The sequence below is a fragment of the Zootoca vivipara genome, chromosome 1, assembly GCF_965207765.1.
Source record: "Zootoca vivipara chromosome 1, rZooViv2.hap1.1, whole genome shotgun sequence".
Taxonomy (NCBI): Eukaryota; Metazoa; Chordata; class Lepidosauria; order Squamata; family Lacertidae; genus Zootoca; species Zootoca vivipara.
In genome coordinates this window covers 104,736,687-104,751,285 of record NC_142582.1, presented here as the reverse complement: position 1 = coordinate 104,751,285, position 14,599 = coordinate 104,736,687, and the positions used below count along the sequence as shown (strand labels likewise).

The 14,599-nt window shown below is 48.3% G+C and overlaps 1 protein-coding gene across 1 annotated transcript in view; it reads left to right on the top strand.

Moving 5' to 3' along the window:
• Positions 1-8,478: 8,478 nt before the first annotated feature.
• The window catches only part of LTBP2 (latent transforming growth factor beta binding protein 2), a 137,836-nt gene continuing 131,715 nt past the window's right edge, over positions 8,479-14,599 (top strand). The window contains exon 1 of the mRNA XM_035108559.3: positions 8,479-9,483. Coding sequence (XP_034964450.3) covers positions 8,960-9,483 — 524 coding nt within the window. The 5' untranslated portion in view covers positions 8,479-8,959. The remainder of the gene's footprint in view (positions 9,484-14,599) is intronic.

Below are 14,599 nucleotides of genomic sequence, written 5' to 3'. Positions count from 1 at the left end.
CCTGGCAACCGAAGCCGCCGAGAGGTCAACGCAAGAGGCACGACCGGCCCCGCCATCCCAACCGAGGGTCTACCACGAAGACCTCACCGACGAATCCGAATCTGACAGGGAGGAAGTACACCGAGTACAGCGGCGCACTCAAGCAGCACACACACCACAGCAGCCTCGACGAGAAGGAGGGAACTGTGCAAGCTGCGGGGAGAACCACGAGAGGAGGACCTGTCGTTTCCGCAACGCAGAGTGCAGGCAGTGCAGAAAATTGGGACACATCGCCCGGGTGTGTCGGGCTCGACTCACCCGTCGACAAGCATCAGATGACCGACCCAGGAGCCCCAGGTCACACGGCACCATGCACCAAGGCAACTCGACGGAGATCACGGACTACCAGGTATTCCAGTTGCCCCATCCCAGCACAGAGAAAATTTATATAGAGGTACAGATAGAGGGAGCCCCATGCCGCATGGAGCTGGACACGGGTTCAACTCTATCCATAATCTCGGCCCGAACATTAAGGGAACTGTGCCCTAATGGGGGTCCCAAACTAAGGCCGGCCCCATTCACCCTCCGGGACTTCCAGAAACGTAAGGTCCCTACTATGGGGGTGGGGACCTTCAGGGTGCAATATCGAGGGCGAAAGCAACAATTGGACTTGCTGGTAGTTAAGGGCCCCTACGTTAGCTTACTGGGACTGGCATGGTTTGGACCTCTGGGGCTAGCCGTTACCGGGGTGAACCGCACTAGCTTACAAGTGGACGTGGACGCCATATGCAAAGAGTTTCCAGGGGTTTTCGATGGGGCATTGGGACGATATACAGGACCCCCCATTGCCCTACAGCTGGACCCCGCTGTACGACCCATCAGGCACAAGGCCCGCCGGGTCCCGTTCGCCCTGAAACCCCGCATAGACGAGGAATTGGACCGGCTCGTGGAGCAAGGAGTGCTGGAGCCGGTGCCCAACGCCCCCTGGGAAACTCCAATTGTCACACCCGTCAAGCCTAACGGTTCGGTCCGCATCTGTGCAGACTACAAATGCACCATAAACAAGGCTCTCACGGCCCATGCATACCCAGTGCCAGTGGTCAGCCATGTCCTCGCCACCCTGGCTGGGTCAAAAATCTTTGGCAAACTGGACTTGGCCCAAGCGTATCAACAGTTGCCTGTGGACGAAGCCACAGCAGAGGCTCAGACGATTGTGACGCACAGAGGGGCATTCAGAGTAAAGCGGCTGCAATTTGGCGTTAGCGTGGCACCAGGCATATTCCAGAATCTAATGGACTCTCTCCTTAAAGGGATTCCTGGCGTCACCCCCTTCTTCGATGATGTACTGATCGCCGGGCCCACACCAGAGGAATTTGAGGACCGCCTCCGCTCCGTCCTGCACCGTTTCCAGACGGCGGGCCTCAAGGTGAAGCGGGAAAAGTGTTTACTGGGAGTGCCGCAGGTGGACTTTCTGGGATTTAAGGTGGACGCAGAAGGGGTCCATCCAACCGGTGACAAGGTACGGGCCATTTGTGAGGCCCCAGCGCCCAAGAGCAAGCCCGAACTTCAGTCATTCTTGGGACTATTGAACTTTTACCATGCCTTCCTTCCCCATAAGGCAGCGGTAGCGGAGCCCCTACACAGACTCCTAGATAAAAGGGCCCCTTGGGTGTGGGGCCAGCGACAAAGGGCCGCATTCCAGGCAGTCAAGGACTTGCTCGTCTCGAACTCGGTCTTAGCACACTTCGACGAGAGGCTGCCAGTGGTGCTGGCATGCGACGCCTCTCCCTATGGCATCGGCGCTGTCCTGGGACACCAACTCCCGGATGGAAGAGAGGTGCCGGTGGCATACTTCTCCCAGACGCTTGCTGCAGCCGAACGAAACTACTCACAGATTGACAAGGAGGGTCTGGCAATCGTGAAGGGCGTAAAAAAATTCCATGATTTCTTGTACGGGCGGCCCTTTACCATAGTGACTGACCACAAGCCGTTGCTTGGCCTGTTTGCCCCTGAGAAGCAGACCCCCCAAGTGTTGTCTCCACGTGTCCTCAGGTGGTCAGTTTTCCTTGCCGGCTACCAGTATGCACTAATCCACCGCCCTGGGAAGGCGATGGGCCACGCAGACGCCCTCAGCAGGCTACCACTACCAGAAACAGGCCCCGACCCAGCGCCTGCGCAAGAGGTTATGACCCTGGAGCTGCTTCCCGACCGACCCATTCAGGCACAAGAAGTTGCGCACCATTCCACAAAAGATAGGGTCATCTCCCGGGTCCTGGACTGGGTGTGGCGAGGATGGCCCAGCAGCAGCCCCGGGCCAGAATTCTCTGGCTACACAAACCGCAAACATGAACTGTCGGCCCACAAGGGGTGCCTGTTATGGGGAAGCAGGGTCGTTGTTCCCCAGCCCCTCCGCAAAAGGGTCCTCACAGCCCTACACGAGACACACCCAGGGGTAGTGAGGATGAAGGCCCTTGCCAGGAGTTATGTGTGGTGGCCGGGGATTGACAGAGAGATAGAGGCCTGGGTCCAACACTGCCAGACCTGCCAAGAATCCCGCCCGGATCCCCCAAGGGCCCCAGTCCAGCCCTGGGAGTCCGCCCGACATCCATGGTCACGCTTGCACGTGGACTTCGCTGGCCCCTTCCAGGGAAAAACATTCTTCATAGTGGTGGATTCCTACACCAAATGGCTGGAGGTCGCACTGGTACCATCCACTTCTACGGCGGCAGCCATCCGGGTACTACGTAAGCTGTTTGCGACCCACGGGCTCCCTGACACCCTCGTCTCGGACAATGGAACCGCATTCACGTCAGAGGAGTTCCAGACCTTCACAGCGCAGAACGCCATCCGCCACATCCGCTCAGCACCATTCCACCCTGCCACCAATGGCCAAGCGGAGCGCATGGTGCGGACCACCAAGGACAGCCTCCGCCGCATGACACAAGGGGACTGGGAATACCGCCTTGCCGCATTTCTTCTAGCACAGCACAGCACCCCAAGCACAACGACGGGCCGGAGCCCAGCTGAATTACTAATGGGCCGGCGCCTTGCAACTAGACTGGACCGACTTCACCCCGACAGAGCTCAGGATGAGGTAGTGGTGGGGAAAGGCAGGAACCCCCGGACATTTGTGGCCCAGGACCCAGTGTATGCAAAGAATTTTGGGGCAGGCCCAGCATGGGTACCCGCCACAGTCACCAAGGTGACCGGTCCCGTGTCGTACGAGGTACTAACGGAAGGGGGGGCAATGTTGGCGCCGCCACTGCGACCAGCTACGGCGACGATTCCCAGGAGGAACCCGGGAGGAGAGCGGGACAGAGGGGTCCCAAGGGGACAGCAGGGCAGTGAGGCCTGTAGAGCGAGAGGGGTGGGCAGGGGAAGCAGAAGCAGTAGGCACAGAGGGGCGCCCCGAGGCTGGAAGGACACCGGAACCAGAGCTACAACCTAGTGGTTCAGTGGCGCCAGACCAGACAGCCCTGGCACAGCCAGCAGCCTCGGAACACGAGCCAGAACCAGAACCCCTGACCAAGGAACACCCCAGGCCACAACGCACACGGAGGCGGCCAGCAGACCTTGGGGACTACGAATGCAACTTCCCGGGCAGGACTGGAACTTAGAGGGGAGGGGTGTTATGTACTGAGCTGAATCCTAGAACAATAGGATTCACAATCAGCGGGAGCTACCCAATCCAACTCCAGGTGGAAGTGAATCCGCAACCTGATTGGCCTGCTGGAGCAGCCAATCAGGCGGCTGGCAGAAGTCAATCTGCTACCTGATTGGCCTGTAGGAGCAGCCAATCAGGCTGCAGGCAGAAGTCAATCCATAATATAATTGGCCCACAGGTGTAGCCCTGAAGTAGCCAATCACGCAAGGCCCATTGTGTAAATAATGTATATAAGCAGATGGTTTGGGGAAAAGAGCCATTCGTCTTCTCTTCTCCTCCTTGATGACTATGAGCTGAATAAAGAGCATGAAATTCACTCTTGACTCTGAGTATATTTCAATAATGTTAATTTCTTCAGAACCTAGCATGTCTCATTCTGTCACCCCACCCCACCTCATCTAGTCCCAAATGCACAACGTGATGTTCCACGCTCAATCCTGTCTTACGAGAACCCAAGAGGAGATCTTCCAATTGGCACATGTTCCCCTTCCCACAACCAATTGCCGTTTACACAACCAATTGCTGTTAAGGTTGTACCACCCTTTTCAGCCTTACTATATCCACAGCTGCATTTGAATGGCTTGTGTTGCATGACTTCGAATTACTCTGTGCAGAAACAGATGTATTGGCTATGGGTCAGAAATCTATGAGCTCCCAAGGTTCCCACTACTGCTTATATGCATCCATCAAACTTTGCTATTCCATATGACCTAAAAATGGCAAAGTTTTATGGATAAAAAAGAGAGAGAAATGTCTCCCATGCCCCTCATTACATTCCATGGTTCACCTCTGGTAGTTTATAATTGTTAAAAACCTTTAAGAAATTAAGATGAAATTTCCAAAACTTGGCTACTACTTGGATTTCACTTGAGCCCAATTAAACAGACTAATCTTGGGCTTCACATTTGTATCGTTTGTCCCTTCATGAAGATTCCAAGGGTGGAAGTTTGGATTTAATACAGGCCTAGCTCATACTGTAAAACTTCCAGTGTGTTCAGCAGGAAGCCATGTGGAAGAATGTGCCAAGATGGCATTAGGTCAATAACTTATTTGTATTAAAATCTTTATTTATTTCAACTATTTATATACTGCTTAATATCGTAGTTTCTAAGCAGAGTACAATGAGGTTATAGAAGAGATGCAAAATATAAAATCAGTCAATATTAATTAGAAAAGCTTACTAAAATGGCCTGCTTATAAAAAAAAATGTCTTCACCATGCCATAGCTGCCAAGTTTTCCCTTTTCTCGCGAGGAAGCCTATTCAGCATAAGGGAAAATCCCTTAAAAAAAGGGATAACTTGGCAGCTATGCACCATGCATCTGAAGCTCAACAGGGACACTAGGTAAAAAGATTCCTCCTGCATTGCAGCGGATTGTACTAGATGACCCTCATGGTCTCTTCCAACTCTACAATTCCATGATTCTATGATTCTAGTCTGATCACAGCTGGGAGGAGGTTCCACAGCATTGGTCCCACAACACTGAACACACATTTCCTGGTAGGTGTGAGCTGTGTATCTGAGCCATGAGGGAACAGTAATAGGTATTCCCTTGAAGACTTTCGTGATCAGACATATCAAGGGGTCCTGAAGGTATCCCAACAGTCTAGTGCATGAGTAGGCAAACTAAGGCCCGGGGGCTGGATCCAGCCCAATCGCCTTCTAAATCTGGCCCACGGATGGTCCAGGAATCAGCGTGTTTTCACATGAGTAGAATGTGTGCTTTTATTTAAAATGCATCTCTGGGTTATTTGTGGGGCATAGGAATTTGTTCATTTCCCCCCCTTCAAAATATAGTCTGGCCCCCCACAAGGTCTGAGGGACAGTGGGCCGGCCCCCTGCTGAAAACGTTTGCTGACGCCTAGCTACCACCAGCATTTTGCATGAGCTAGAGCTGGAGCTTCCAGACCAGGCTTTGCAATATCAATGTCTTGAGGTTTCCAATGCATGAATCACTATGGCCCAGCTATCCCTGTCTAAGAATGGCATTAGTTGGTGTACCAATTGAAATTGGCAAAAGGCATTCCTAGCTACTGAGGCTACTTGATACTATAGTAACAAAAAATGGATGCAGAATCACTTCCCAATTACTTTCAGATGGAGTGCAACCCCATTCAGAACAGACGACTGCCCAATATCTCAAACACAGGAACCACCTACCCACACTGCCTCCATCTTCCCGGGGTTCAGTTTATTGGTTCTCATATAATCCACTGTGTCCAGACAATGATCCAAATCATAGCCTCTCCTGGCTCAGATGTTATGGAAAAATAGAGCTGTGTGTCACCAGTACACAGATAACACCTTGCCCCAGTACTCCTGGTGACTGCTCCCTATGGATAAAGATGTTGGAAAGCATTAAGGACAAGATCATGCCTTGTCCATATAGTTAAAGCTATGGTTTTCCCAGTAGATGGTGACAGCAGTCACAAAATTAAAAGACGCCTGCTTCTTGGGAGAAAAGCAATGACAAACCTAGACAGCATCTTAAAAAGCAGAGACATCACCTTGCCGACAAAGGTCCATATAGTTAAAGCTATGGTTTTCCCAGTAGTGATGTATGGAAGTGAGAGCTGGAACATAAAGAAGGCTGATCGCCGAAGAATTGATGCTTTTGAATTATGGTGCTGGAGAAGACTCTTGAGAGTCCCATGGACTGCAAGAAGATCAAACCTATCCATTCTGTGAGAAATCAGCCCTGAGTGCTCATTGGATGGACAGATCGTAAAGCTGAGGCTCCAATACTTTGGCCACCTCATGAGAAGAGAATAGAAGACTCCCTGGAAAAGACCCTGATGTTGGAAAAGATTGAGGGCACAAGGAGAAGGGGACGACAGAGGATGAGGTGGTTGGACAGTGTTCTCGAAACTACTAACATGAGTCTGACCAAACTGCGGGAGGCAGTGGAAGACAGAGGTGCCTGACATGCTCTGGTCCATGGGGTCACGAGGAGCCTGACACGACTAAACAACAACAACATGCCTTGTGGCACACCATAGCACAAGGACCATAGGGCCAAAGCCTGAGGTGATCTGTTTCTCCCCCAGATGGTACCAAATGAATTCTACTTTTACCTGTATAGGTGTCAGAATACTGATCCTGTTCCATCTGAGCAGCGAGCAGGGCCAAATTAGATATGGCATTATTTGCATATTTTGCCTTTGCATGATTTAAAATAAATAAATAAATACATGCCATATTCCAACCACACAAGAGCTAAATACATGACTAATGCCCTGAGCTCAGCCTATTGTGTATTAGTCAGAAAAGTGTAGGATTCTTTGACCTAAGGGAACCCAAGCATTCAGTGAGCCTGGTTTGCATGTCATGCTAAGCCACAGTTAATGTTTTTCACTATGTTTTAACATAAGTGAGCAGCATGCTAGTCCATGCTGCCCAAAAGTCGCCACTGTACTCTTTCTCTGCTCCTGTCCTCTTTGTGCTGGCAGCAACCAACCACAAGCCTTGACTTCTCCTGGCTCACGGTTTGCTTCTCTGCTTATAGCTCATGGCTTATTTGGAAGAAACAAACCAGATGTGGTTTGTTGCTCCCAGGAAGACATGGCCAGGAGCAGATGAAGCCTGAAGCAGGAACTTCAGAGCAGCATGCACTAGCATGCTGCTCATTCATGTTAAACCACAGTTTAACATTAACTACAGTTCAATAGGATGTGCAAACATAGCCAGAGGCTAATTCCCCTCTGTCAAACACTCCTTAAAGCCAATATTAGAACCTTTGACAAAAAAGAAATCAAATTAATAATTAGGAGTTAGGTAAACCCAAAGCGCAGCATTGATGAAAAATAAAAAAGGTCCCTGTAGCTTCCACATACTAATTGCCACCTTCTTAACCCTTTTTTCACTCACAGCCATTGTATGTACATTGTATGTGCTAGTCTGAGAAAAAGAAAATAATTCAAACTCGAATCTATTTGACATAGACATGAGAATTGCAAATAGTATAAAGAAAGCACACACATGGATGCATGCCAGTGGGTCTTGTGCTTTGAGCTCTGCACTGAAATGGACCTACTGTATAGGCTATGTAGCGCAGTGTTTTACACATGGACCAGGTTCATTCGTTGGTATCTGCAGGTAAGGATCCCTGGGCCAAACAACATGTTATGCTAAATGTGTGGTTTGTTCTTGCAACTTTCTTTTTTAAGGAGCTGTGGGATTGAGGTTTGATTCAGACTGGAGTGATGGCAGTGGTGGGATTTAAACACTTCCTCCTGTGCCACAGTCCCGATGAGACTCCTCACTACTTGCACAAAGGGAAGAACAGCGTACCTCCCAGTGCAAATAACCTTGGGGTATTTTGATTGGGACCGTGGCACAGAGGATTCTTCCCCCGCACGCACGCAAGTACCAGCTGCTCCTATTCAGAAAGAAAGGATGCAAAGGAAACCACACAAACATAGTGTATAGTTTGGCCTTTAACAGTGCTCTTCCGGAGAGCAGAGAGACCCTGGGATCTGGGGATTCCTGTCAATTGTGTCTTGCATCTATTCATACCCACCTTTGCTCCACCTTCAGTAAACAATTACAACTGCGCAGAAATTTTAGCTTGTGCTGCAAATTGAGGAAGCCGACTTGCAGATTTGTTCAGTATGATGGGTTTGTGTGTGAGTGTGTGTATGTGTGCTACACACACACATGCACACTCACACTCACACACTTTAAGAGCAAACTTTTTTTTGCATAAGCTTTGAATGGGCCTCTCCGGTTGCTCATGGGTTAATAGTTCTGTCTTGTAAATTGTTTCCCTTTGCCAAAGTGGGTGTTGCTGGAATGTCTCTTGTAAGAAGGGGGGCTGAGCTGTGTCCTCTGGAGAGGGGCGATGTCAGCATCAAAAAGGCACAAAAGGGGGAGGTTTCCAAAAATAAAACTGTCCATCCTCTCCAGAGCCAGCCAGTGCCAGAGGCAAGTGAGAAGGTGCTTGGAGCTGTCTTCAAGGAACACACGCTCTGACAGCCAGAGGGAGAGGGGACGGGGAGAGGAAAGACGGGGCGTTCTCATTCTTTCTAAGGTATGAGGACTGCAGCTGCAGCTTTGGGAAACCTGCATCGTTGGGCTTACTCTGTGCTCCTGCCCCTCTGAGCATTCCTTCCCCTCCAGACAGCAGGTACTGATTAAGCCTTTTGCATACATGTACCTGAAGATGTGAATGGCTTCGAAACCTGCCTGAGGAATTTAGCCCAGCTGCCCTTTCTTCCTCCTCCTCCTCCTCTTCTTTTTTCTAAACTCCAGTTGCACTCTGAGTTATATGAAACTTCCAGTCCAACAACTGAGTGCTTTCCCTCTTGGACGGAAACCATGAAGGGATCCTGGAGGAGCCTTCTCCCATTTACTGTAGCTCTTTTTGTAGGGGTTGGCGAATGTCAGAGAGACTTTGCTGGGCAATTTGACCCAAGTCCTTCCTTCAGAGCTGACTTGGGAAGCAGAGAGACAACTCAGATGAGATTCCGGAGCCAAGGGAGCTCAGGACCCGCAAACAAAGTGTTCAGTTTGTTCCAGGTACACAGTTCCCCTTCTCCCTTGGATCATGTTCCTGTCACCCCTAAGACGGATGTAGCCTCTAACGCCTGGGTGAGAAACTTGGCAGCGAGGGAAAACAGAAAGCCGCACTCTGCTCCCACAGACCGCAAGCTCCCTGCTTCCACCAATGTCAGATCCCAATCCATCAATCCTGGGACAAGAGCTGATGCTCCCGGCAGAAGCCCAAGCTGGACTTCACAGAGACAGAGAGTGGACACCTCACACCATTGGCTACGGAATGGGCCGAGGCCACAGACAGTGACACAGCCGAGGATGCAAAATTCCCGAAGCCGAATGGTAGGGTAAGTGCAGAAACTGCTTTCAAACTGTCAAGCAAGGTACTTGCAAGATTTGACAGCTGCTTCCTCACAGTCAGAGCAGAGCTATGATGGCAGTTTTGCCATCAAACTTTAGTTTTCAGGGCTTGGCAGCTAACCCAGAATCTAGTTGCAATGATGTTGTCACAGAAAATGCCCACCTTTTTCAAAGAAAGAGCAAACTACCCAGATCTTGTATCACAAAAGAATCTTAAGACTGTGCAATGTACAGCAACAATGCACAGCACTGTCCCATGCATAGCAACAATATGATCTATGGCAGGCCTACAAATCCCATGATCCCTAGCTAACAGGACCAGTGGTCAGGGATGATGGGAATTGTAGTCCAAAACATCTGGAGGGCCAAAGTTTGGGGATGCCTGATCTATGGTCTGCTTAAGCTATTCTGTCATCTGTACCTGAGGGAGATGTACCTAAAGGCGATTAGAAACGTCACAACTGATAGTTTCAGTGTGGTATATATATATACTGTATGCATAAAGGTAAAGGTAAAGGGACCCTGACCATTAGGTCCAGTCGTGACCGACTCTGGGGTTGCGCGCTCATCTCGCATTATTCCTTCCCGCTGTAGCGGTTCCTATTTATCTACTTGCATTTTGACGTGCTTTCAAACTGCTAGGTTGGCAGGAGCTGGGACCAAGCAATGGGAGCTCACCCCGTCACAGGGATTCGAACCGCCAACCTTCTGATCGGCAAGCCCTAGGCTCAGTGGTTTAACCCACAGCGCCACCTGGGTCCCCATACTGTATGGATAAAAAGGTAAAGGGCCCCCTGTATGCATACCCAAGGCCTATTTACTGCCTGTGCAATATGCATACACATTGAGACACCGATTGCATTTAACACATCCACCCACTGTCATTGTGGTGGATGTGCATTTGCTCAAGATGTTCACAAAGTATTCATGTGCCATTCGGGTGTACAAAAAAAGAATCCACTTTGATTTCCAGGCTTGGGGTTTACTGCACATGTCAATGTTTTGGTGCGTGCAGATGCACTGTTTTCTGTGCATTATGAGAGTGTCTGTGATACTGCCCTTTTGTTAATGCTATAGATCTGTTGATTTTTTTTTAAGAAGAGGGTGTTAAGTAACCTGACCACCTATGTAAAACGAGTCTAAACAAAGTACAGTTCCCACACATCTTTTTCTTGCATAAAAATCATGGTTGTGTGATGTCTACTTTATTAGTATTATTGCTTGCTTAACTGTGTTGATCTTACAGTCCCATAGAATATATCAGGCCATTTAGAATGTACTTGTAATATATTAAACAGGACTACTGGGGTTGCATTTTTTTTCATTGGTGGTAGTGGGAATATTATTTCAGTTTCCAGTTATTAATTGGAAACTGAAATAATATTCCCACTACCACCAATGAAAAAAAAAATGCAACCCCAGTTGTCTGCATTATGTTCTTCCTCAAGGGGTTCTCCAAGGAGTTTGTATAGTGCAGATGTTCTCAGACTATGGTCTGCGGATCACTGATAGTCTTCAAGCTCCCTTCAGGTGGTTCATAGAAATGGTGCAGAACAAGTGAGAATATATGTATTTGGCACTTTTTCTCTGAGAACAGAACCAGAGGCTGCTTTAAACAGAATCAGATTGATAAAAAAGGCTAACAAGGCACTGGTCTAGGGCCTGTGATTTTCATAAGATTGTTTTTGTTTTATTTTCACACTTTCATTATATTTTTCAAGAATCTTTTAAATGTTATAAACCACTTGGATTTATTTTTGTGATATAGTGGCATATAAATATTTTTATACAAACAAATAGATAACATGACACTGTATTTTAATGATGATGCCAGTAGGGAACAGATAATTAAATGGTCCACCAAGACCCCCAGCAATGTTCAAGTTGTCCACAGACACGAAGTTTGAGAACTGCTGTAGTAATTGATAGGGAGGCTTTTATGAACATCCCTCAAGCTTGTGTTGCTATTTTAAAATCTGCTCCTAGGGAGCGCTCTCTGTCTGAGTTAGGCTGGGTCCCTTTGCTCCATTTAAAACACTCTGGTGATTCATTGTGCTGCTATCATCCCAGCACTTGAACTTGTCTCCAGCATTTTGTGTGGTGCTGATGTCCCACATGTGCCCTTTCCAGTATTTCCTGTGTGGAAATGACAGGGCAGATATGGATTGTGGCTAATGCCATGTGTACACATTCCCAAACTAGTGGTGAGAGTGCACTGGATGCAGAGTAAATGGGAGTGTGTATACAGCCCCCATTTACATCTGAGCAAGTCTTATTCCATATTTTTCTGTGCATTTCCCTGTCACTTTTCCTTATCACAAAAAGTATGACTTTCGGGGGAAGTGAATTTGTTGTGCAAGACCTCCCAATCAACTATAACGGTGCAACCTGCATTTTCCAGCAATATATGATTGAATACCACGCCAAAATAGTAACACTCTGGAAAAGGACTCTAGTGTAGGGAAAGAGGGTTAGCTCCTATATTCCTCCTAACATGTTTGGGTCTGGCTCCCCTGGCTGCAAGAGAAGCAGACCTCAGGAAGGTGTTAGCTCAGGCGTTGGCAACGTTTTCCGGCCATGGGCCAGACATGCGCAGAAGCGATTTCCGGTGCCACACTGCCCATGTCTGGGGCGCCGGAAATCACTTCTGCACATATCTGCAGCGCCGAAAATTGCTTCTGTGGCTGCGCAGACGCCGGAAATCGTGCCTGTGCAGAAGTGATTTCCGGCATCTGCGCAGGCGCAGGCGCCATTTCTGGCGCCACTTGGGGAGTCCCCATACAGCGCTGCGGCAGTTTAGCGCAGCACGTGTGGGACTTATCAGGCGGGTGGCTCGGTGACCGGGTGGCTCGTGGGCCGGATAAATGTCCTCCGTGGGCCGTATCCGGCCCATGGGCCGGAGGTTGCTGATACCTGTGTTAGCTTGTATACACTGCTTAAGGGTCAGACCAGATAAATTCATCCCAGCAAAGAGCTCTCTCATGGATACTGGCCTAGAGAATGTCAACTTCACAGATGTCAAATATATGCTTCATTTTTAAAAACTGAGTATTTGGCAATCCTTACTCTTGCTTCTACCTATTATTCCCATGTAAATAAGGCTTCAAAAGGAGTGCAGTCAGCAAACTACTTTGCTGATGCATGCTGGACATGGACCTGCATGCAGAATTGGGTCTGTTCTTGAATCACTATAAAGTAGCTCCCAGGAGTGTAGGAACATCGGAAACTGATTAGTATGGTTACAGGTAGGTAGCCGTGTTGGTCTGAGTCGAAGCAAAATAAAAAAATTCCTTCAGTAGCACCTTAAAGACCAACTAAGTTTATATTTTGGTATGAGCTTTCGTGTGCACGCACACTTCTTCAGATTAGTATGGCTTCCACTGGCTGGCTGAGTCTCTTCAGGATTTAAGATAGGGAGTCTATTCCAGCCTTACCTGGAAATGCTAGGGATTGAATCGGGGGTCTTCTGCTGGAAAGCAGATGCTGTACTACTGAGCTATGGGCAATTTAATGTGCACTGTGGCGTTGAGATGAGGGAGAAATTCAGTTCAGTTCGCAATATATGTTAACAAGATGCAAACTGAAACACATGCACACTTCGGAATTCGTATTTCTCTGAATTTTGGAATGCACTTCTCCAGCTACAGATAGTGTGCAAAAATGCATATACCGGTACTACTCAGTGTGTGCCTATAAATGTATATATTAGGGAACATAGGAAAAATGCATTCTGTTAGGAAAAGTTGCTTTGCAAAAATGTGTATATTAGGTAAAATTGTGCATACACAATGTACATATTAGGAAAATTTTGCACTAAAATGCTGATCAGCTTACACGAGGACTTAAAAATCCAAACTGGTGTGGAAATGTGGACAACTGAATGTATGGTTGGAAAAAATGAGAAAGTGAGAGATATTAAAATTAACATATCCACTGATCCTTAACAATGGGGCAAGGGGTTGGGAGAGGAGCAGAGCTCTTCCTCTGCCTATTTCCCCTGAAACGAAGGGTCTGTGATCATAAATACAGTATCCCTTTCTGGAAAGAGAGAAAGAGAGATAGAGACAGTTTCAACTGGAAAACCGCAGCTGGGTCATAGTTTCCCCTGCTTCAGCCCCTGCTTTGTAGGGAATCCACAGGCTGACTGGGCATTGCTAGTTGAGCATGCCACAAAGCCAGCAAAGCACAAGTGGGAAGGGAGTCTGCTTCCCTGCTCACTTGCAGGATGCTGGCTTCTCCTTGGCACATCGTCCTTCTCCCTCCTATAAACATGCTGTGGTCCTCAAAGCTGCAGGCATTTATTTTGAATTCTTTATGAGGCAAGGAAAACCACACCACATTCAAGCCACTCAAATGTTGAGTAAATTGTTTAAATATAACCAGATGCTTGGGGGGGGGGGGTTTGCTTATTGTGCAAGGGGAAAGTAACAGCCCCTTTAGTCATCTCCGTAGCCCAAAGCCACTGCCAGAACCCACTAAGCATGTAGTTAATAGGTAGTTGAGAAAACTATGTCCCTTTCCTTACTCCAGCCTTTCCTAATGTGGCACCCTCCACAGGTTTGTACCCATCACCCCTGACCATTGGCCATACTGGCTGGGACTGATGGGAAATGTGGTTCCAAACTCTGGAGAAAGCTTTCTCCATCCTCAGTGCAACATGCTTTTGCTGCTGCTCCTGCCAATGATGGCTGTTCACATGCATTTTTCTAATTCTGGGGATAGTTTTGGAGCCGCACCCCATATAATGTTTTTTTGGTTGTTACACACCTAAGGTTCTTAACATGTACGCTTATTTAGACAGTAATGTACCACACATGTCCATTGACTGAAGAGCCAGGATCAATTGCAACTCTCCATCAAGTGCATTCTTGGTCACAATAGCCAGGTGTGCTGCCATATAATGTATGGGATTGCCCTGTTGCATCACATTTGCTTGGGGGTCTGAAGAACAAATTTCTTTCATAATCTGTGGTTCTACCTTACCCTTTATAAGCAGGGCTGGGGAACCTCCAGGCCACAAGTCAGTCTTGGCCCACTAGGGAGTCCAGTTTGGCCCAGAGGACATCTGAAGGCAGCCCTGTTTAGGGAAGCTTTTAATGTTTA